This window comes from Rattus rattus, chromosome 7, assembly GCF_011064425.1.
Source record: "Rattus rattus isolate New Zealand chromosome 7, Rrattus_CSIRO_v1, whole genome shotgun sequence".
NCBI lineage: Eukaryota > Metazoa > Chordata > Mammalia > Rodentia > Muridae > Rattus > Rattus rattus.
In genome coordinates, this window is record NC_046160.1 from 115,048,210 (window position 1) to 115,071,765 (window position 23,556).

Genomic DNA, 23,556 nt, shown 5'->3' on the forward strand with positions numbered 1-23,556 from the left:
TGGTTTCTTGACTTTCTGGGTCTCCTGGCAGCCAATATGATAGAAGAATGGCTGTTTCCACTAATGAGACTCTCTGCTCTTTTTTTTCCAGCAATTGCTCCTTCACTCATCGACCACTTCCTAGACCAAGGGCTGTGTACGAACTCCCAAACCTCACAATGGCTGCTTCGAGTCCTGCTTTGCTGTCTGGTTCTCTAGACTGCTCTCTTGAGGGGCCTACCCCAACGCAGGCACCTCACATTGGCTGGACCAGCGTAGCCCTGGGTTTTCACTGACGATCACACATCCTTGCTTGCAACAGAGCCTGCCCAAGAGCACTGGATCCCAGCCCAGCTGCACTAATCTTATCTCCCTGTATGTTGCCTGTGGCTTCCTTACCTCTGCCCAGTGGGCCTGGCATTGCTCACTTGTCCTCCATTTTGAAATGTGTTCGTTTCCCCCTTTGCAGTCTCCGGAGAGCCTGCTTCTCCTAGATGCTCACAGGCTGTCACAGTCCCACCGGGCTCGTACCTCACCTCCCACCCCTGAAGCTGCTCTTGCTACACACCAACAAGCAAAGGAGCCCTGATCCTTTCCTGCACACCTTGTCTCCTGCTAGAATGCTGCTCCCGTCCCTTCTACTTCTCAGACAGACGCCAGTGCCTACTCATGCACTCACTACTCTTAGGATTCAGCCCAGCTCTGTCCTTCAGAAAGCCACCCCCTCTGTCCCTGCCTGGGCCATGTCAGTTCTTCTGGGCATGCTTGTCACACAGTGTCACCACATTCTTATGTGATGGCTCACCCAACACTTCATTTCCCTTTGGTCTGTGCGATCTTTGTGGAAATAACCCACACACAATTGGTGCTTGTGTCTGTTGGGTTGGCACAGGGCTGGCACATGCGTGTGCCGCACAGAAACTCACTTCGTCACATTGACGGCCAATTGGCAACTAACAGATTCTGGAAGAGGGGGTGGCATGAACTCTCGCTGTTGAGAGTACCAGGCTCTGGTCATGTGTTGGCTCCAAACTCAGGGTCACACAGATGGCCTTATCTAAACTCTGTGGGACACGAAACAAAACAAAAACTAGTAATTATTGGAGAAATGCTTGTAAGGAAAAAAGGGACTGAGAGAGGGTAGGAGAGAGTAACCAGAATGCGTTACAAACATGTATAAGGTTGTCTAAGAGCAGACTTTATTAATAATAAAAGAGACTCCCATTCTCTGTATGCCATGGCTACCTGTGACAGTGGAGGAAGGAGATGTGACTTATAAACTAGTTCTGAACACATGGCTTGTGGTTTCGAACAGTGGCCACCCCTGTGCTGAGCAGAGCCTGTGCCACACGTTAGGTCCTGTGCCACACGCCTGCTCCCCAGTTATCACACCAGTCTTCACATCACAAAGCAAGCGATGCTGCCACTGTCCTGTGGACTCATATGTGCTCCCCTTCGGGCTGCAGAGAAGAGGTGTGTTAGCGCCCGGAAGTGAGCTCACACATGAGCAGGCTCCTCTGCAGCCCATTCTTAGCTCCAGGAAAGATGGCAGATGCTGGGGGTCAGGTGTCACGGATGCCTCTGAGGATGGAGAAGTGGGGAGGTGGGCGGAAGACATTCTGCATAAATGCCTGCCTTTCTGCACAGCTCCCAGCTTAGCAGAACCATCCTTGGTCCCCTTCTTCTAGACGTCAGCCTTTGTAGGAGCACCATTGCATGGGTAGTGCTCCCTGAGCACCGGTGATCTGGGAGGAGTCTTCCTCAGTACTTTCAATGTGCTTGCTCATTGGGCAACCTGATGACATGGGCGGGATCTGGATTTTTTTTTTGGGGGGGGAACACATGGAGAATAAACAGAGCCTTAGAGGATGCATAGTCGGCGTGGGGGCAGGGCTGCCTTTCTATTCTGTCTGAGACAGCCTGAACTGAAGCTCCTCTGTAGTCCTCCTTCCTGAGCTTGGTCCCTTCTGCCTCTTGCCTGCATCCTGGTTACCTGTCTGGCTTGTGAGGTCCCCAATGCCAGACCCCAGAAGCAGCTCTCACCTTCATTCTTCCCCCAAGGGACAGAGACACAGTTGAAGCCATAACCGTGCACTCTGGTCTTTCCAATGCCTGTACTCACACGAGTGCTTTCGGCCCATGTGAACAGCCTCTGTCCCAGCAAGTGTTGACTCTTTCTCTCCTCCTCCTACTTCACTGCAAACTCCACAGGGGGAGTGATTCCTGACCACACCCCAGCCTCAGGGCTGCTTCTGCCCATAGTAGGTGCTCAGTTCAGTGCAGACTAGTTCGCCAAGTTGGGGATGAAGAATGGACACCCACTTAGAAATTCCAAACGCCCAGTGCCCTAGCCAGGGTGCCCCCCGCATGGTTTACACTATTTAAAATATTACTGCACAGACAGGAATGGGCGGCCATTGTTTTTATTTACTTTCTAAGGTGCTTTGGGAGCTGACACGGAGCCAGCTCATCTATTCATCCTGAAGGCTCGTTAACGCCGGAGAGCTCATGTTCTGTACACCCTGGTCAGGCAGAATATACAGTGAGCAAGAACAGTGAATGCTTTAAACAAAGAACGGCCTCCCATCAAGGAGACTCCTGATGTGTAAGGCATAGAGCTTGGCTAGAGTAATGGTTACTAGTCTTGTTGGTGGGACAAATACATAACCTGGCAAAATCAGCTTACGAAAGGAAAGGTTTGTTTTGCCTCATGGGTCAAGGGAATGGTGCAGAGAAGTCTCGGTGGCTGGAGCTTGAGGCAGCTGGTCGCATTACATCCATAGAAAGAAAGAAGAGAGTAATGAATGCTTGCAACTGGATGTCTCCTTTGTATTTAGCCTGAGATTCAGCCCAAGGAATGGGACCCCTCAACAATTAAACCTTCTTACCTCAATGAACTACAGTTACATGACCCCTCCTGGACATACCCAGAAGCCTCTCTCTGTCAAGCTGACAGTCAAGCCTGACCATCACAGCTACAAACATTGTACAGGTACCTCTGGGAATGTATGAGCAGCCCAGAGCCTGGTACTCTGGGTTCAGTCCTGGGAATCTATAGTTCAACTGTTCATTTAGATGCCCTTTGGAAATGCTGTCCTCCTGTTTTCTATGAGCTCTAACTGCCTTTAGAATACTGTTAGTCATCTTGGGTAAAAAAGTCATTCCACGCTTAGTCATCCTCGACATTCAGTTGCTGATGATTTTGAAGTCATGGACCAGCCCGTGGGGGCAAGTTTTTTCCTATCCATACTTCACATGCAGCATTCAACCTTCCAACCTGCAATTTGCATGCTGCCCAGCAGAGGGCACCCGACCCGACTTTCTTCTGAAAGCCTGCATAAAGTCTCTCTGGTTTGTTTGTTTGTTTTTCCCTATGTAACAGCCTGAGAAAGCCAGCATTTGGGATGATGGGGCACCAGTGCCTTCCGAAAAGGAACCCGAGCTTTGCTGAAGGTTGCCAGGAGCCCACACAGGGCACCTGGCAGTGGGGGCGGTGCAGAAGAGGGACCGTGGGGAATGAGGCTAAGGCAGTGAGCCGCCTCTGCCTCCAGAGCCCAGGGCATTCGGTGTGGCTTTCAGGATATGCCAGACTGTTGTCACTATAAACAGCCACAGTCAGAGGGCCAGAAAAGTGGCCACATTGGAGAGGTCTTTACAATCCATACTGCACTGATACTTGTTCTGTTCCAGTGAGTGTCCCATTCCTATGCGTTCCATCCCTTCCCTGGCCTAGGTTGCCTTCCCTGGCAGTGGGTGTTCCCGGTCATCCTCTCTCCATTTATCTGCATTCCTGTAACACACAGTGCTCCGGCCGCAGGGCCTCCCCACTGTCCCTCTTATGCCTCTCCTTTGAGTGTCCCCATCGTCTTACACGGTTTTTGTGACCCCCCTAATTTGTCACAACCTCTTTGTCCACAGATTCATTTAATCGCTATTGAATGGTCTCTCCCATCGAGACCCAGCATTCGGGGAGCCATTGAAGAGCTCAACTGAGCAACTGAGACAATGAAACCACACGTAGCCACCGCCATGTCACCAGTGGCAACCCAGCTACTCAGAAGTGGGCAACCCCTCATTTTCAGATTAGTGCCCTGTTGATGGGAGGAGGTGTGGGGGCGGTCTGTTGCCACTGAGTTCACATTTCAGGTTTATTGAATGCAGTGGTGGGAGTCAGCCGTAAAAGCAAGGGTACCGAGTCCTGTGCGCCGCCATTCCCAAGAGATCTGAGGCATTGAGCTGTGCCTGCCCTGTCACATTCCAGGAAAAGGCTACATGGGAAAGCAGGTGGGAGGGGCCACTGGAAGGGTGACCAGACCCTGATGTCTTTTCTATGGTTGGGCCCCAGCGTGCTACCCCAGAGGCCAATGCTCTCCTGTTGGAGTCAAGTAGGCCTCAATCAAGGAAATGGGTCTTGATATCACCTTGCTAGCATCTTCCGACACACACCTATTTCTTGTGAATTAATAGCATGCGGCCAGCCAACAGTTCTCTTCCAATCTACATTTTCCTGGGGTTTTCAACTTTCCCCAGAAAGAGAATGGATTCTGTGTTTTTATCTAGAAGTAGAATCAGGAAGGGCTCGTTGAAGGCGATGGTGGAAGATGGGGTGTCCCTTGAGCGGACTATAAGTTTGGTGGTGGTGGCTGCTGCGGCTTCTGTCCCCTCCTCGCTGACATCCAGTACAGCCTTGTGAGCGGCCTGTGAATGGGAAAACAAGCGTCAGTGGTTCCCACAGAAGCTGTGCCCTGAGCCTCCCGCTACCGAAGGCTGATGCTGCTTTCTCTTCCAGGGGGGAGGTTCCCAGCTTGTGACCAGTGGCCAAGACACATCATGGGCTGGGAGTGCAAGGTTTTTCAGGTGCATATGAGTGTTCCCCTTGGGTAAAGCTCTACTGGGTTCTTCATATCCCATGGGGGACCTCTCAGTCTTTTCCCTTGGGGACCAATGACAAAAATGTTCTCAGAACAATATCTGATCATCATACACTCCATTATCAAATTATCATATAAATAGACATATAAATTAGCCAGATCAAAAACCTGAGGAGTATGGACTTGGCTGTGGACAGAGGCTAGGCAGATGACACAGTGAATGAAGACACTTTCTGTGGGACATGAGGACATGAGGACATGAGGACATGGGTCACCCGACTGTACCGCCAGACTGAGCGATTTCAGATACAAGAATTGCTATATCACACATGAATTGAGTTCAACAATTTCTCACAGGAGGACCCAAAATCTGACCTTTTAGATCCAGCCCTCCCCTTTTAGCACAAATGCCTCATTTACAGGTACAAAAGGCACCTGGGCAGCGGCTACCATACATTTGCTTGGGAATTCAAGATGGTGGGGGAAGGAAGAAATGCTAGATGCTTGTCTATTCCTCCACTGCTGGCATGTGGCAACCATGTTGCTTCCCAGGAACAGACCTGCTTTTCAAAGAAGTACAGACTGTTTTCTTGAAGAGGGATTATGTGCACCTGTGAGGCAGGTTGTGGTGGCCATGATGGCCCAGGCCTGGCAGCCATGAAACTTGACCTTTTCTTTGGCCATTAAACACCTCACCCTCTCCAGCCTGTCACCTTCACAGTTAGATGGGAGTCCTTTGTTAGCTGTCCCTTCTGGCATGGACTCTCTTGCACGCATCTCCATCAACTTACCTTAGAAACCTGCAGGAAGTGTGTCTTTGTAATTCCGCAGAAGTCAGCGTTTGAGTTAAAGGCGTCTCGGATTCCCATCTCAGGGAGGATGGTTTCCAGGTTGTAGGAAGCAGAGATGGAAAATTTGGGGATGAACACCTTGATCCACCTATGGAGAGTAAAAGAGAAGCGACCAGGTCAGGATATCCCTGCTTCCGTGTGGCACTTCTGGAGAGAGCTTTCTCCAGCCCCATTCCTGAACGCCAGAGAAGTCAACTCATCCCAGTCCCAAAGCACCAGGCCGCTCTGTCTCTGAGCCTCCCAGATGAGCAAACTCATCTCTGGGGATCAGAATAGAACATAAGGATCCTATAACCAATAACGACCTGAGGTGAGAGGACGAATCAGCATGGGTACCACAGCAGACGCCAATGGGTATATCAGGAAGTGATGGTAGCTTAGGTACTGGCCACGTCCAGCAGGACTTCCTGAGACAAGCACACGCTGATCATCTCCCCAAGGTGACAAAACCCCACAGGGTGTTGTACCATGCTGGGAATATACCTATACCTGCCCTATCCAATATGCTTGTCACTGGGCACATGTGGGTACTGAACAATTTGACGCATGCCTATCGCAAACAATGAGCTAAACTCTTACTGTGATTAATTCATTTGTTACACTGATTGCTTGGTGGAGCTTGGTGTGCAGTGGTGGGTGTGTATGTGTGTCTCTGTGTGTGTGAGAACAAATTTTGTGAGTCAGTCCGCTCCTTCTAACTTGTAGATCCTGGGGTTCAAACTCAGGTTGTCTGGCTTGGAAGTCAGAACCTGCACCCACTGAGCCTTAATTTTATTCCACTTTACTAGATTCAAATATGGAAGGCCAGTTGTGGCCAGACGCTACCATATTGGACAGCATAAGCCTTCAGTTTGGCATGTTTTCTTCTTCTATAATGGTTTCCCTCTCCCAGAGCAAACACCGCTCATTTCCTGAGCACTTACCATGGAGTTGCTCTCCTGGGCACGTTCAATAGCATTTCTCTTATTTTAAAGATTTTAGGCGTAATTGCAGTGCTTTGCTCAGCTGCTCACAGAAAGAAAAGCACAAGACCTTGGAGAGATACCTCAGTCCTCATCTGACAAACCTCCCTGATATTTAGTACCACAGACAACTCCTTCTTCTGCTGGCCTGGGCACCTCTGGATTCCCTGGCTCCCTCTGAGTTCCACCTTCTTGCGGCCTCCTGAAGGCCTTGTCGTTTTCCTCCACCCAGCACCAGTGCAGTGGGAGGAAAGAAAAACACCCTGACAAGCCCACAGTGCCTCTTGACTCTTCACCTTCCGTCTCTGATGGTGCTGTTACCCCTATCCCCCATCCCACAGCCTGTATGTCTTCGTGTCCCCCACCCGAGGCCGGTAAGCGTAGGGAATAGCTTGGACTCCACTTGATCTGGGCTGTGCACACTACTGCTCCAGACAATGTACCTAGCAACCTGTTGGCCTCTTGGGAACCCCAACCTGTACAGAGTTACATAGACTCCTGCTCCAATCAACGGAATAATCTACCTTCCTTAAGAACTCCTTGGTAACACGTCTTAGAACACAATCAGGAGTTGTGTATTGGCAATGGACGTCAGGCCTGGGCTGGCTTTGGGTGCGCATGCAGTAAGACAAACTATGTGAACTTTGAGGGAGAACTCTCCTTTTACCAGCTTACTCTGTGCACACCTGTGTGTGCATATGGTCGCAATGATATGCACAATGAGAAGGATGTGAACGGCAGGCAGATGATTGATTATCTGATCTAACCCATCAATCAGGACAGAGAACCACCCTTGCTATGCCCTTAGCACGCAACATCCTCCTCTTGAGCCTCTTAAAGGGAACCCCAAATAATAATTGGGTCCTTTGAGAAGCCTCCCTTGTGTGACCCATTAGTAATCTGGCCACTTCATTTCTTTCTGATCTGCATTATCATTTTGCTTTGAAGGAAGTTTCCTTGCTGTTTTGAAATTTGTGTCATCTTGTATCCCATTGGAATAAGAGGCCAGGAGCACTCAGCCCAGACCCGAGGCATCACCCACATCCAGGCTTGTGGCTACCGTCACCACTGCACCCTTGAAGCAGTCCCCTAAGGAAAGCAAGCTTCCTCTGTTGTCAAACTCCTGGGTACTTTGCCTGCCTTTCCCAGGACATTGGTCCTCATCTTCCTTAAATGGCTACCATTCTGAACCTCATCTTTTCCTTCCTCTTAGATGGCAAACACTGAGGATGATGAATATGTCAAGGAATCATGAGAAGAGACTGAAAATAAATATTCAATGATCTTCCGTATCACATGATTGATCTCCGTATACTCTCTACAATGTGTACAATGCTAACAACATGGCCATTATTAGGCGCTTCCTACCTCCCAGACACTCTCTGCCACTTTCTAAGGAGTAACGCGGCTTCAGCAACCTCTAGTTTCAGTGACTCAGCGTCATTGTGCTCCTCAGTTTACAAGTGAGCACCAAGACTTCGGTTGGTTTGCTTGCCTTTACACAAACAGTTTCGTGGAATTCAGTATGGCTTGGTTTCTGGAGTGAACTCTACTTGGACTTAAAAACTTTGCGTGTGTGGCCTCGCACGATTCACTGTGGCGGTTTGAAGGGAGATGTCTCCCGTAGGCTCAGGCATCAGAATACTTGGTCCCCAGCTGGTGATGACACTTGGAGAGGTTATGACAAGTACAGCCTTGCTGGTAGAAGTACTTCACTGGGGTGGGCTTCAAGAGTTTGCAGCCTTGCCCCTCACTCCTGTTTCATTCTCTGCTTCATGTTGCAGGGAAAGGTGTTATCCTTTAGCTTCCTGTCCCTGTCACCATGCCTACCACCTTGAGCCTACACTGCACACCATGATGGACTTGCATCCTCTGAACATGTAAGTCAAAGTAAATTCTTTCCTCCCCAAGTTGCCTTTTGTCGTGGTGCTTTGCCCCAGTGACACAAAAGAAACCAGTACACCTACTTACCCTCCAGAAGCCTGTTTCTGTGCACTAGGAGATGGTGACATTGGTATGGTACTGTGTGGACACAGTACCAACATCACCGTCTGGCAGGCAGAGGAGACTTGGTACACAGGAGTTACCATTGAATAGCTACCACCACATTGCCCATCCTCGGATGAACAGCTCCCTACAAGCTCACAGTGATGCTCACCTTTTCTGGAGTGAGCGGCTCCATCTTCTCAGCCTCCTGGGTGACAGACTCCTCTCCAGCTGCCGCATCTTGCCCTTACCAGGGAGGACAAAGAAGGCCACGGCATCTCCCCTGTAGTCCATCTGCAGAATAGAGCAGCCCAGCTCTCTGTCCACTCCAAAGGCAAACGACTCGGTCTGGTGCATCATGGGAACATGCACAGTGGTGCCCTTGCTCAGAAGGAATGGGAAGCTCTTGTTTGTGTTTGCAGCACTAAAGGGCTGGGTCCAGTTGGCTAGTGTGGAGAAAGAAGAGAGGGCTTACATCGGTGCAGAAGGAGAGAGGACTTAAGGCAAAAGAAGAGGGGCTTTACATCCCTGAAACCTGCCAGGGAAAAACAGGCAGATGAGGACCTCTAAAAACTCAGTTTTCCATAAAAACAACCATAACTAGCATTGTAAGGTCCAGACTTTACATGGCCCCAACACACATGTGTATACATAGACACTTACCACACATACCATACCATACAAACACCCCACATGACACACATATATGTATATATTATACATCTCATATATACACACATACACCACACACACAGCATACCATACACACAGCCTATGCCACACACACACACACACACACACACACACACACACACATATACATATATATATATATATATATATATATATATATCACATCTTCATAGGCCACACCATACACTACACACAGAGAAAGAGAGAGAGAGAGACAAACATAGGCATCACACATACAACAATTCACTTCCTGCATACATGTAACACACATATCATACACATATACATACACATATCACATGCACAGAAACACATACACAAATACCCCACATACCATATATGCACTTGCATACCCACCCAAATACACCCCACATACCACATATCCGCCTCCTATATGCACTTTTACATACACAACATATACTATGTATACCCTACACACCATACACATTTGCATGTATATGATAAATGTTGTACGATATTATATTTGCTTACACAATAAATATTGCACACATTCAATAACTATTACACCACATATGCACACACACATACCATTCACTACACTTGCATACATATAAGTACACTCCACTTATCTAATACTATGACACACATTCACACACACACGCACACACACACACAGTATCTGATACTTCACACACTTGCCAGCAGTGGTCAAAATCAATTCCTTTAAAACTCTGAAAAATCCTCAGATGCTTATAGCTGAGAAACAAAATATTAAAGGAAACTGTCTTGTGAGAGGTGGTAAAGTTTGTGGCATTCTAACAGGCTCTAGTTCTACTCCCGAGTCTTCCTTCTGTATGGTCTTGAAAAATAACAGCCTGCATTTACAGTGAAATCAAGATGGGTCTGGAAATACTTCAAAGACTCATTCTCAAGTTGTACATAGTGGCTCTCACACTTGCAATCCCAGAACATAAGAGGCCAAGGCTGGAGGCTTATGAGTTCGAGGCTATCTTAGGGTACACAGAGAAAACATATCTCAAAACAAAAACAGTCCTAGACTCATCCTCAAAGAATTGTCTTTATCTAACCTGCCTCCTGCAGTACCCAAAGAATGACTTATAAAAGCTGTCAGTATTTAATCAGACTTGGAGTCCGGCCAAGGCAAATATCATCTCCCTGAGGACATTTGCCAAGACAGTGGCAGGCGGAACTCCGAAACACCTCCAGCATACATAACAGTCAAGACAAATAATCCACTAACCACAAAGATTGGGAAGACAAACAGAAAAGAGGATGAAGGTCCTGTCAGCAAAAATGACAGAGCAAGTCCCTCTGCATGGCTACCCTTCCCTAAACATGGTCCCAGTCAGCCGTGGTGACCCAAGGAGAGGTCGTTCAAGGCAAATGACTGAATCATGACTGGGAGACCCCACTCACACAACTGACTGAGGTGCACTCCGTGCCTAATGCCTTCTCCTTAGAGGCGTGGGAGTGTATTTCAAATGCAATTACAGACAAGTGTCCTCACTTCCTGGCTGTCTGGAGGATGGATAAGAGATAAAATGAAAGAGAGATAAACAAATAAATGTCTAAAGAATCAAATGTTTACAGGAGGTTTGGAAACTTCCAGCATATCTCAAACACAAAGAGGCCCCAGACGTGAGTAAAGCTATTGGCTTGGGAACTATCTGGGTGTCTCAGAGCCCTCACTGCCAGCAGGCCTGGGCATGCACAGACAGAAAATAAAGGGTGAATCAAAGTTGTAGACTGCCGAGGTGAGTGTGGATGACAAGTCACAATATGCACATGGTGACCCTCTACAACTATTGGGAGATCTTCTAGTCAAGAAGACATCTGTGACTTTAGTATCCATTCGGAAGGAACAGGAAGCAATTGCTACAAGGAACAACAATGACTAACCCTCTGGAGGGGAAGTAGTTCATGTCTAGAATTATGTTATTAACATTGTTGGGCCAAAAACATGCAAAGGACCCAGAGAGATGGCTCTGAGGTTAGAAACTCTCGCTGCTCTTACAGAGGACCCAGGTCAGCTCCCAGATTACAATTGCCTATAGCTCCAGTTCCGGGGGTATCTGATGTCCTCTTCTGGACTCTGTAGGCAACCACACTGGTGTCTAAATACTCATCACCCGAAACACATGTGCACACGCACAACTAAAATAAATATTTAGATACTTTAAGGAAAACAAACAAAAATGCAATATGAAAGTTTAGGGCATGGGGAGTGTGTGTGTTCCTAAGGAGAACCAGCTACGGCCTTGTAAATCAAACGCATCAAAGCAGCTATTCTGAACATGCTCAAAGAGCTTTTTAGAAATTAAATGTCTCTAATAATCATCCGCTTGCAATTGGAGAAACCATTCCAAGTCATTGCGTAGAGTTAGAAAATATGGTAACAGAAATGAAAGTTTCACTCGAGAGACCCAACAGCATATTAGAGCTAACGGAAGGCAATGAACACTGAGTTAGAAAATGGATCGGTAAGTCTGTCATATGAGGAGTACTGAGACAAAGATGGAGGAAAATGGAAAGTTGGGATACACCCTCAAGCAGAGCAATACACACGTTACAGGACTCCCAGAAGGAGGAGAGAGGAAGGAAAGAGAAGATGGTCATGGGAAGAAGTAAGCACTCAGAGGCTCCCAAAACCTGGTTTATAGAAACCTCCCAACACAGTTAACGAATCTATACTTAGACATCATAATCAGTCAAAGGCAAAGAAGCAACCTCACATTTGAGGTGGCCTTAACAACGTGAACAGATGGTTTCTTTTCAGAAAGTACTGCTTGGAGAGTAGTAGACTGAAACAACAGCAAACAAGCTTTTTCCAGAGCTACAGAGGCCTCTGCGGTCCAGATGGGACAGTGACATGGATCCACTCCAGCACAGGAAGTAATGCTGTGAACGTGGGAGGCAGCATGAGTATTTTGGAGGTGGGTGTAGTGGTAGACACCTATAATTCCAGAAATCGGGGCAGAGGCAGAGGGTTTGCTGTAAGTTCAAGTCCAGTTTGATCAAGAAGGCAAATTCTTGACTGTAGAGTGAGATGCTGTTTCTAAATAAAGAAGAAATCTAGACAGATAGAAGTTACATTGACTCCACTTCTGGGGGGATCTGGTGCCCCCTTCTGGCTTCCACAGGCACTGCACACATGTGGTGCACATGCATGCAGACAAACAGGCACATAACATAAATTCCTTTTAGAACAAAAGAAAATCGATCATAATAAGTTTACATTGGTGGGCACACATGCGTAGGAGTAGGATTTATAACGATGACATCAAAGGGATGGAGGAAATGGAACCATTGAGAAAAACAATGTTCATAGCCGTTGGAATGATGATTGTATAACCATGAATACATGCTAATAACTACAGGCTAATTGCAATTCCCCGGTCAACCCTAGGAAAGTAAAAAGTGAGAATGAGGGGAAAATGAATTAAAATCTGGGAAAATGTAAACTTGAAAATATTTCAACAGAAAAGATGGCACCATGGCGACACCACGGAAGGAAAACGCTGAGGATACGCAGACACTCATTGTGAAGACACCCATACGAATACATTCAGCTCGGCAACTGAAAGCCGAGATGGAGAGAACCAGGTTAAAATGTTACTGTCCAGAGACAGGCTGTCTATAGAGCCAATAAGCCCAAGGAAACATTAGTCATTAGAGAATCCAGAGCAAAACCATAATGAGTTAGCACCGCCCCGCATTGTGGCTGTCATCAGAAAGACAGATAATGAGAAATATCTGGTGTGATGGCTCAGTAGATAAAGGTGCTTGCTGCTAACTAAGCCTGATGACCTGAGACTGAGTCCCAGAAGCCATATGATGGAAGGAGAGAACAGAGTTCTACACACACACACACACACACACACACACACACACACACACACACACACCACTAAATAAATAAATAAACAAACTAGAAAAGAAAGCAAATAGCAGTGAGAGTATGGAAACGACTAGCGACTGTTGGTGTCAGCTCTGCAGACACCTACAGAGGTTCCCAGCTTCTTAAAGTGACCAAATGACTGAGCAGGCTCTCTCCTGGGTGCACACTTGAAAGGCTCAAGACACCCTCCACACAAAAGGCGCCTTCCCTAACGTCACAGTAAGGTATTCACCGTAGCCTGGAGTAGGATCAGCCTGAGCACCCACCATCTGACACGCAGAAGGCTGCCTGTCCAGAGGACAGTATCTTTCAGCTCGAGTGAATGAGGGCAGGGAGCTAGTTCACTCCAAATTGGGTCCAAGCTTGATAGAGGCAATGTCCGGCTTCTGTTCAGTGTCAAATTAGCAGTCAGCAACAAGGAATAGGAAAGAAAGGGAAGGCACAGAAAACAGAAACTGGCTAGAGGATGAGCAGCTGCTGTTAATTGTTAGTGAACATGGATGGACCTTAGATACACGCAAAAGGCGTGGCCTGGAATCCTGTTTGAATGTCATTTAGACACGTGGAATGTCTAAAATAGGCAGGTGGCAGAGACAGGGAATACATTACTGGTCTCTAGCAGGAAAGAACAGGAGTCAGGAGAGGCAGCTCATTTTCTTGAGGGGACGGGGGTCTCTCTTCTGAGGAGGAAAACGAGCTGTGGAGTTACAGAAAGCAACTGGAATCTGTCTTCAAAGGCCATGCCCAATCGACAGAACGGTGTCCTTTAATACACTGTCCTAGTAAACGGCAAAGGATTAGCCCAGTGGTTCTCCACCTTCCTAATGCTGCTACCCTATAATACCATTCCTCATGTTGTGGTGATCCCTGATCATAACATTATTTCCTTGCTACTTCATGACTACAGTTTTGCTACTGTTACAAATCGTAATATAGATATCTCATATGTAACTCCCTCAAAAGGGTCATTCATTTGACCCCTAAAGAGGTTGTGACTCAGAAGTTGAGAACCTCTGCTCTAGACAGACACGAGTAACAGTCACTAGCTTGTCTATATTTCCAACACAGCACAGTCTTGGTGAACATGCCAGCAACCGAAGACCCTTTAAGACTTGGACACTTTAAAATGATTTCACACTGTGCACACTTTCATCAGAACTAAGCCAAATTGGACAATATATAACAAATGAATGATCTCACTATGGAAAGAAAGCGGGCCAATTTTCTTGTCCTCTTTTTTGTGTTTGGAGGATGTGTGGGTGGACGGCTAGACAAATGGCTGGACTGGAGGTTGACTGAACAAACGGATGTGGAGGTTGGTTGGTGATTGGTTAATAGGAAAATGGACGTGTGGGTAAAGAGCTGGATGGATGGACTGGAGGTTGGGTAAATGGGAGGATGGAGGGAAGGAAGGAACCATGACACAGTGGCACACACAGCTCTGAAGATTAGGCACTCAACTTCAGGCATGGTCCCGTGAGGCTGTGTGTGCTTAGTGATCCCCAGCCAAGAGGCAGAGACTGGCACAGAGTGGGCACTTGGCCCTTGGAAGATCTTCAGAAACGCACTTAGGATAGTGGAACAAGAAAGGGACAGAGGGAGAACACAGACTCAGGGTCGTGTGCCTTTAAACCTGATGCTCGTTCAGCGCCAGAGAAGTGTCATTTTTGACAGTGGCATTGTAAACAGTGATGCCTAGGCAGATATGAATGACAGACTAGCTTGTCTACACTTCCAAACCTTTGAAACTGTTCTTATCGCTGGGTTTTTAAACTGGCCAGAAAGGACCCAGTGTGTCACTGCCGTGAGGTGTTTAGGGAGCAGCATGACTGCCGTTGGTGTCAAAATACAAGCTCTTTTCTCCTCAAGAGTTGCAGAGAACAATTGGGGACCCTTCTTGCTGAGCACAGCTCTTTAGGACAGCCTCTTGCTTCATGCTAACACAAGGGTAAATGAGGCCCCATGGTATTAATGAATGGCAGCTAGAGAGAGGGAACAGACGACAGCCAAGAATGTACAGGTAGCTACTTGCAAAGCTGATGTGAACTCAGGCACACCCTGCTGTCTAGACCTTGTTGTACACACATTTCCTTGACTACACAACAGCAAAAGGAAAAAAAATATATAAATCAGAGGTATATTGGAGTTGTATCTCTGTTGGTGGTAGAGGTGTCTGGTTTGCACAAAGCCCCGAGTTCAGTCCCCCATTGCATCACTAGGGTGTGGTGAACACACTCATAATCCCAGTTCTAAGGGGATGGAGGCAGGAGAATCAGAGGTTCAAGGTCATCCTCAGCTACGTAGCTTGATGGAGGCCATCTTGAACTATTTAAGACCCGACTCAACAAACAAACAAGCAAACACACAAACAAGCAAACAAACAAGAAAACATCCAAGTACTTAAAAAGGGGAGGAAAGGAAATAAGAAAAGAGAAATGAAGGAAAGAGAAAGCAAAGGGTAAATCAGCCTCACCTTTAAAGAAGATGTGGTTCACCAGGACCATTGCTGTCTGAGAGTCAAGGTCTTGGATTACATCTACCACCTTCCCTTTGGTCTCCCTCTCCACATAACTGTTGATCTGGGCCTGGGCAGTGACAGCATTTGAGAAGTCTTCAGAAAAGACTTTTGTCCCATAAAGCTTCTTAACCCTGTCCAGAAACTTGGCCTGCAGCCGCAGCTCCTTCCTGATGAAGAGGACACTGCCCATCCGCAACTCCAGGTCTCTGTGGCACGCGTTCAGCGAGTGGACCAGCTGCTCGAAGCCCAGGTGGATGGTGCGCTCCGCAATGTGCGTGAGGTTGAAACCGAGGCTCCGGAGGATCTGCGTCTTGGTGGCTGAGCAGGCCCCCAGGGACAGCATGGCCAGGGAAGTAGAGATACTCACAGGAGAAAAGAGGATATTCTGACCTGGACTCTTCTGAGCCAGCCTCTGGTATAGGAGGAAGGCGAACTTGGTGTTGCTGGGAGTCACCTGGGAGGCTGGGTTTCTCTTCATAGAGAGAGGGTGGGGGCACTCCCGGTTGTTGGAATTGAATGACAACATGCAGGACATTGGAGCACAGAAGCCAACCAATAGGAGAACTCGGTAAAAGGAAGAGCCCATTTGGAAGGAAGGGAGTCTGTAAAATAGAAGAGAACCATTGTGGGGAGAGGTAAGCTCAGAGCCCAGATGGGGGCATCTCACTCTTCTATGGAGTCTCAAGTGAGCCTCACAGAAACTCTGGGAAGTTGGCAGTGTGTGTGTTCTGATGCTACTCTGAGCAGTAAGGTCTCGTGAGGGTGTGTGGTTGTGTAAATTGGCACAGGTCACAGGTGAGGCTATCTGCTAACTGGGAGACCAGTCAGGGTTCCTGCCCAATCTCCAGGCTTATTATGATTCCTGATTCTTCCATTTATGCCTTAAACTATGAAGAAAGTGAAAGCGCGTTGCCTTGCAATCCTGAGGACCAAAATCCTGATCCTCAAAGTCAGAAGTAACTTCCGGTCCTTCAGAGATGCCTCTAAATATTCCCAAACCTTCTGTTTGGGTGGGACAGATCTACCTGTCTGTCCCCAGCCATATGCATTTCCATTGTATACATGCCCTGGAAACATGGGTATCAGGGCTTGGTCTGCAGTTCAGTCGGTAGAATGTTTACCTAGCCCGCACTAAGCCTTGGGATTCCATAAGGTGGGCAAGGTGGCGTACATCTGCAATCCAAGCATTGCTGGGAGGTAGAAGTAGGAAGATCAGAAATTCAAGGTTATCCTCTACATCATAGGGGTTCAAGTTCAGCCTAGGCTACAAGAGACCCTGTATCCCTCCAAAGACAAAAAGTCAGCTTGTAGTTCCAGCACCCAGGAACCAAAGTGAAGCAAGTGGATCTTTGTAAAGTTGAGGCCAACCTGGTCTACACAGCAAGTTCCAGGTCAGCCAAAGCTACATGGTTAGTTAGACTCTGTCTGAAAAGGAGGCAGGCATGTGTGATAGGGTGTACCCCAGTGCTGTGGTGGGGTGGAGGTGCTAAGGATCAGGCTGGCTACATAGGGAGAGTCAGAAAGCAAACAATACAATGAATAAAGGACACGGACAGGTTTAATTCACAGTGACAGCAGGTGACCTATAGAAAATACAAGTGAGGTGGGGACAGCCTAACTGGCTTGTGACCACCTTATCTGACAGTGTTTTGAACAGTTGGCCATCTGTGATTGGCCACTCCTGATTGTTACACTGATCAGTTACAGTCTGTTTACATAACACATTGGGTTACACTTGTATGGAGCAACATGTAGGCCAAACTTAATTCACTTTAACACTTCGACCCCCACTCCTTATGGTCCAAGGTCTTTCTAGTTGAGGCTTAGAGGAGATTGGGGGCAGTCCCTGTTGGAACCAGCTGTTCAAAACACCAGGAAGCTCATACTTCCAAGAACAGCTGTCAGTTCTGTTTCCCATCTCTTCAACCCCTTCCTCTCCTTCTCTTTTCTTTCCCTTCCTTCCCTTTGAGACAGAATCTGGCTATGGAACTCAGGCTGGCCTGGAGTTCATAGCAATCCTCCTGCCTCCGCCTTCCCAGTGCTGAGATTACAGGTAGGTATCACCACGACTTGTAGCTGTTGACCTCTGAATGGCTTCTGATCCCAGGTTGCTGCCTAATTCTCTTATTATTAATAAAGCAGATAAAGATCTGCAAACCTAGAGCTTGATCAGTAAAGCATTTGCATTGCAAACACAACAGCCTGAGTTGGTCTCCGGAGCTCAGGCTTAAAAACCCTGGCACATTGATGTGATCTTATAATCCCTGCTTCAGAGAGGCAGAGACTTTTGCAGAATCCTGGGACTTGTTGGTCAGCCAATCTACCTTTCTTAATGGACTCAACCAGCAAGAGTCACTGTTTCAAAACTAAAGTGGACTTTACCACTCATGAGGTGACACCCAAGATTGTCCTCTGAACTCCCCATACATGGGCATGCGCACAAACACACACACACACACACACACACGATATATGAAACAAACAACTTGATCTTCTCTTTCAACAGGACTTCACGGCTGAATGGTAGTAGGAAACTCCAGCAGAACAGGGCTGGGTCTACATCAGCTCTGCCATTCATCATGAGCAAAGAACCTGTCCCTCGAGGAGTCAGCCCTTAGTTTTGTTTTTGTAAACAGGAGTCCAGCTTACATGGTTGACCGATTGAGGGTGGTTCAGTAGGTGCCCAATACATGACTTCCACTGCTGCTACTGCTTTAATTGATGTTGACAATTTGATTTAGGGACAATATTGTGCAGCCATCATTCTAGGCTTTCCAACCTTGTCCAGTTCCCAAATCACCCCTATGCCATCTGTAAGATTTCTGCTCTCACATACTTTTAAGGAGGTGCTCTGGCCCTGAGTCTTGACTCTGAGATTCTGTGAAGGATGAAGCTAGTGGGCTGAAAGGGATTTGGGCCGAGTCAAAGGGGGAAAAAATCTGCACATGTCCCAGCAAGTCATAAGCTTTGAAAAAACTTCTAGAATATTCTCCTCATTTTATAACCTCTTCTTCTTGCTCTAGAAAACTTTCCCTCCACCACCGCTCTACAAGCCCTTTACCCCCTGTCAAACTTGGCTCTCTGGTCACTTACAGTGTGAACAACTGCCACTTACTCTTGTCATGAGGACGTTTTTACATTTCACTTCTGACTGAGAAGGAAAGGCTTTACTCACAAAATAAGTATTCAGCCAACAAGTGGAACAATTATTTGGTCAGATGTGGGGAAGGGAAATGATGGGACCCCTGTGCTCAGAGGTACAAAGATGTCCACATAGTTCCTTGTCTATGCCACTCCTGGCCTCATAGCACAGCTGAACACTTACCTTAGTATCTGATGTGACGAAACTTACAAGATCTACATGGAGGATCCTTTTTACGAACTTTCAATTTGGCTTTGCAGCCTTGCAAAGGCCTGTCTGGAACTGGGGAGGGCTCCAAGCCCTACTCACAGTCCTCACTTCCTGACTTCTTATCGGTCTGCTCTTTGCTGAGCTTAAGATGACCTTGAGAACTTTGTCTCTCCCATCTCCCAGAGACCACAGTACAGGGTGCCAGCCAAGCTGCAAACTGAGGTCTAGCACCCACTCTTTTCTCTCTTCTCATTCTCTCCTGCATTTTCCTGCAGTCCCTCTTTCCTTCTCTTTCTCTCTCTTCCTCTCCCTCTCCCTTCCTTCCCCCTCCCTCCTTCCCTCTCTCACCGCACCTCTCTCCTGCCTGTGTGCTCTTCAATGGAACATTCCCCAAAATCTTGACCACCTTTGCCTTCAGAGCCTCTTGGCTGTGTAAGCAAACTCCAATGGCTGACCTTGCCCCTACCTTCAATCCCGAATTTCAGTGCTATCCATTTGCCCGTACTTGACATTATTCACCATCTACTGTGAGTTACTGCCTACTAGTCCCTTGCCCAGCAGTACCAGTTCACCTCACCATCACCCCACTGTGCCTCGTCTTACCCTAAGGGTGACTCTGATGAAAAGTGAGGTGATGTCTACATAGCGCTCAATAAGGTGCTAGGGCTTGAAGCAGCTTCTTCTTGCTTTGTACTTCGAAGCGACAAAGTGCAGACTGCCCCTCACTATTGCCAACCATGATGAGGGGATGAAGCTAAAGAAAGAGAGTGCTGGCTGCATACTTGGGAAGAGGCTGTCTCTGCCCTCTGCTCTTAGGCAAGCTGCTGAGGATGTAGGAGCTCAGAGGAAGCTAGTCAAGGGGCCCTTCCTGAAAAGCCTTGAGCTCCTCAAGATTCCTGTGTATCACAGTCTTTGAAAACATCTCCCACCAGGGCTCATTCTGTAGACCTTCAAATCCAGCCTCACTCCCTCCTCATTCATCCAGAGGACAGCTCCAGCATTCCCAGAGTGGTCCCAATTCTTGTCTCCCTCTTAGGCCTGCCGAGCCCTCCCCGTGCCTTGTTGTAGAGCAGCTGTATGTGCACACCCTGCCAGTGGGCTCCACCTGTGACAGGGACCCCGTCTTTCCTGGGCTTGTCCCATAGGGGCCCATCCCTCCTATTAGCCTAGCTTTTACCCCTCCCTCTATTGTCTCTCAGGGCTATTACCCAAATGCCTGCTATCCCTGTCACTCATCACACTACCAACAGGCCAGCTTCCTCATGCAGAGCTGCCATGTCATTCCTAGTTCCCCAGAGTCCCCACAGAGCTCAGGAGAGACACCCGAGCTCCTGTCATGCACGTTCCTTTTCCACTGTGCCCAGTCTCACTTGCAGGTGCCCAGCTTCTCTGTTCTCCTATAGTCGACCACAATTCCCACCCTCAGGAAGCTCCTGTCCCTGCACGGGTGCAGAACATTCTGTCCAACCATACCCTTTCCCACCTGACAACCCAGCTTTTGTAAGATGCCCCAGCCTGGTGGCTCTCAGTCTGGTAGAGCCCATTCATGTACCTCCTCTTTGTCCAGTTTACCTCAGGACGTTGCTTCCATCCCTGGTCAACTTACTTTTCCACTGACTGCAGGAAGATATCTCTCCAGTAGACCTGTACCCAGACACAGGATGCATGCGACCATTACACACACACACACACACACACACACACACACACACACACACACACCACACACACAAATATATGTGATCACCCTCAGCCAGCCTTTCTTCCTACCTCACATCAAAGACAGACAGACCCTCAGCCAATGACCATCTTCAGCTTCCTGTGGGAGAGGATACTTCTCCCTCCATCTCCCTTGTCACCATCCCAGAACCCCCAATTCCACCTTCTGTACTCAAAACTCCTTCTGCCCACCAGCCTGAATATTGGTTTTAGCTCCAGAGGAGCCAAAAGAACAAAGCTACCCCCCTCCTTTTGTCCATCCTGCTGCCACCTCAATCATCTGTAGGCGTCCCTAACCCTGAGCCTTCATTTTCAACTCATACTCTGACTTCTACCCACAGAAGGAAACCAGACCCAGATACTGTACAGCCATTGAATGAGTCTGATCGTTCACCTCACCTGCCTTCCCTGTAGGACAACAAAGGCGACCTCAGCTCCTGCTCCACTCAGCCCTTAGGCAGCTGGATTTTGTTCAAACCTGCGCTCCTCCTTCTTTTCCTCCTCCCCTTGATGGGGTCCTGTCCTCCAGCTCATCCTTATAAGCCAGCAGGCCTCAGCAGCTGGCTGGCAGCTCTCACCTCTCCCCCACAGATCTCACCACACCCATAGCTTCATTATGAAGAGATGTAAATGACAGAGCACTTTTCATCTCCGGCCAGGTCCCTTCCCTCCTGCATTCCAACAGTCTGTCTGCCAGTACCTCTGGATGCTATGAGCCGGGTCCAGCACAGTAGACCAAACTGGAATCAACTTTCCCAGTCAGCTTCCTGATGAGAGTCACAGAGGAACCTTTATCAGCATCTCCATCAGTGGTACCCATCCACCACGCTATCTGAGCCTCAGGAACATCCTTGCTCTGCTTCTTCCTCATTCCCAGTGCCATCCATCATCAGTCTGGTCAATTTACCTCAAGTTAAGACATGGAGCATGAGGAAGAGTCTTCACACAGTTGGCTGTCAGGTAGACTGGTGGGGGAACCGATACAAATGCAGATAAAGGCTTTGCTACAACTCTTGTTGGGTGGTGCTGTCTCCCCAAAGAGTCTCACTAACCCCCCCATTTCTCTGACTTGTCTTTCAGCTGCCACAATGGGGCCTCTTCAACACCATCACCGTTGCACAGCCCAGAGCTCCTGAATCCTGACTCCTTAAATTCTATTTTAGGGTAATCACTTTGGTTTTGCTTGGACCCTATCCCTGGAATATATTTCTTCTGATTTTTCTTTCAACGAAGTACGATTTATTGTTTAGATCCCAAGTCACACCACTGCCTCAAGGAAGCTGTCCTTGATGACCCATGGGAGGAAAATGGCTCCCTGTAGATGTTTCTATGTCACCTTCGGCCTGTTGGCAAAACAATCACCTCTGTTGTGATTTCACATCTGTGTGTGGTATTGAACACTGCATGAGTCAGGGCTCTTGCCTGTCTTGTCCTCCCTGCATACCCACTGTTTGGCCAACACTAAGTGTTCTGTGAGTGCTTGTTGAACGGGTGACTGCGTTAAAATTGAGTTAAATGAGCAGCTTGCCTCTGAGGAGTGGTGCTGACTGGAAATGGGCAGGAAGAGCTCCAGGCCAGGGTGATGAAAACTCCCTGGCTCCATCGAAGTTCCAGTGTTACAGGAAATGCATGTGTGAAGTTTGGGTTACACTTTTGTTCAAAACGGAGGGATGGCGATTGGCCGTATAAAATGACATCAACAGACCCACCCACCCCCTCCAGAGTAAACAGATGAAAATGTATAGAACCTTCGAGACTTGGAAAAATCACATAGTCAAGTCCATCCAAGGCGGAGCGCCCCATGGGAGACTGAGAGATGTCACATCTTCTTACCTTTGGAACTGAACTAATTTTGGTTTAGAGTCACACTGGGCTAGTCCTAGAACTCAAAAACATGCCTTGACAGGGCCAAGCAGTTCTTCAAGTAACTTAGTTGTGTTTAAAAGTGGCTATCAGCAGACCGTGGAGGAAGATAACAAAAGCTAGGCAGCAAAGTAATGCCATAATGTCCAGCATGCAACCCAAAATCTCTAGATATTCGAAGGCTAGTGTTGTTATAAAATAATAGCCTGTGCTTTAGAGGGAATATAAAAATCGCTTATCCTTAGCCAGGGCCAGAAGAGAGAAATCCAAGTGACCCTGAATGACATCCACCACCATGGACCAGGATATGTTATTGTCATATAGGAAAAGAAAGTCACAAATCACTTCTTGTACCAGTGGCCTTGTGGGAGCCTCAGCTAAGCTATGAGGTGGGGAAATCCCCTTTGTCTTTGTCACACAGTCTTGCTCTGTGGTTGGTGAAGTCTGGCGAGCTCAATTGTGTGATCCAAATGAGTACTCAGCAGGAAACAGAGGCTGACAATAAATGCCTATAAAGGAGGCTATAGACAGTTGGGGATAACTTCAGTTCTTGATCCACAGCACCCCTTTCTCCACAATCCTGAGGTTCCAGCCCAGTCACCCCAGGTCAAGCACTCGAATATGCCATGGCTTCTCCTCAGATCTCTGGTTCACAATAGGAAGATGATAAATTGTTGCCATAATCAAAATGAAGTAATAGGAGCAGACCCAGTCATGACTGATCTTAAGACATTTATTTGCAGGCAGAATTTTAAAGCAGTCTGTTAGAATGTACCATAATTCTTTTCTTGAAAGTAATTCTTGACAATGTATTTTTATTAAGTCTCCCCTCTCTCAACTCCTCCCAGAATCTTCCCACGTCCCCCACTACCCAAATCCACA

At 47.7% G+C, this 23,556-nt stretch overlaps 1 protein-coding gene across 1 annotated transcript; it reads right to left on the reverse strand.

Moving 5' to 3' along the window:
• Positions 1-4,116: 4,116 nt before the first annotated feature.
• Positions 4,117-21,248, reverse strand: LOC116905872 (serpin A9). Its single transcript, XM_032908861.1, has 5 exons — positions 21,206-21,248; positions 15,696-16,342; positions 8,822-9,095; positions 5,642-5,789; positions 4,117-4,677 (listed from the first exon to the last, which is right to left on the reverse strand). The coding sequence occupies exons 2-5, from the start codon at positions 16,324-16,326 to the stop codon at positions 4,477-4,479; spliced, it is 1,254 nt and encodes a 417-aa protein (XP_032764752.1). The 5' UTR covers positions 16,327-16,342; positions 21,206-21,248; the 3' UTR covers positions 4,117-4,476.
• Positions 21,249-23,556: the final 2,308 nt, after the last annotated feature.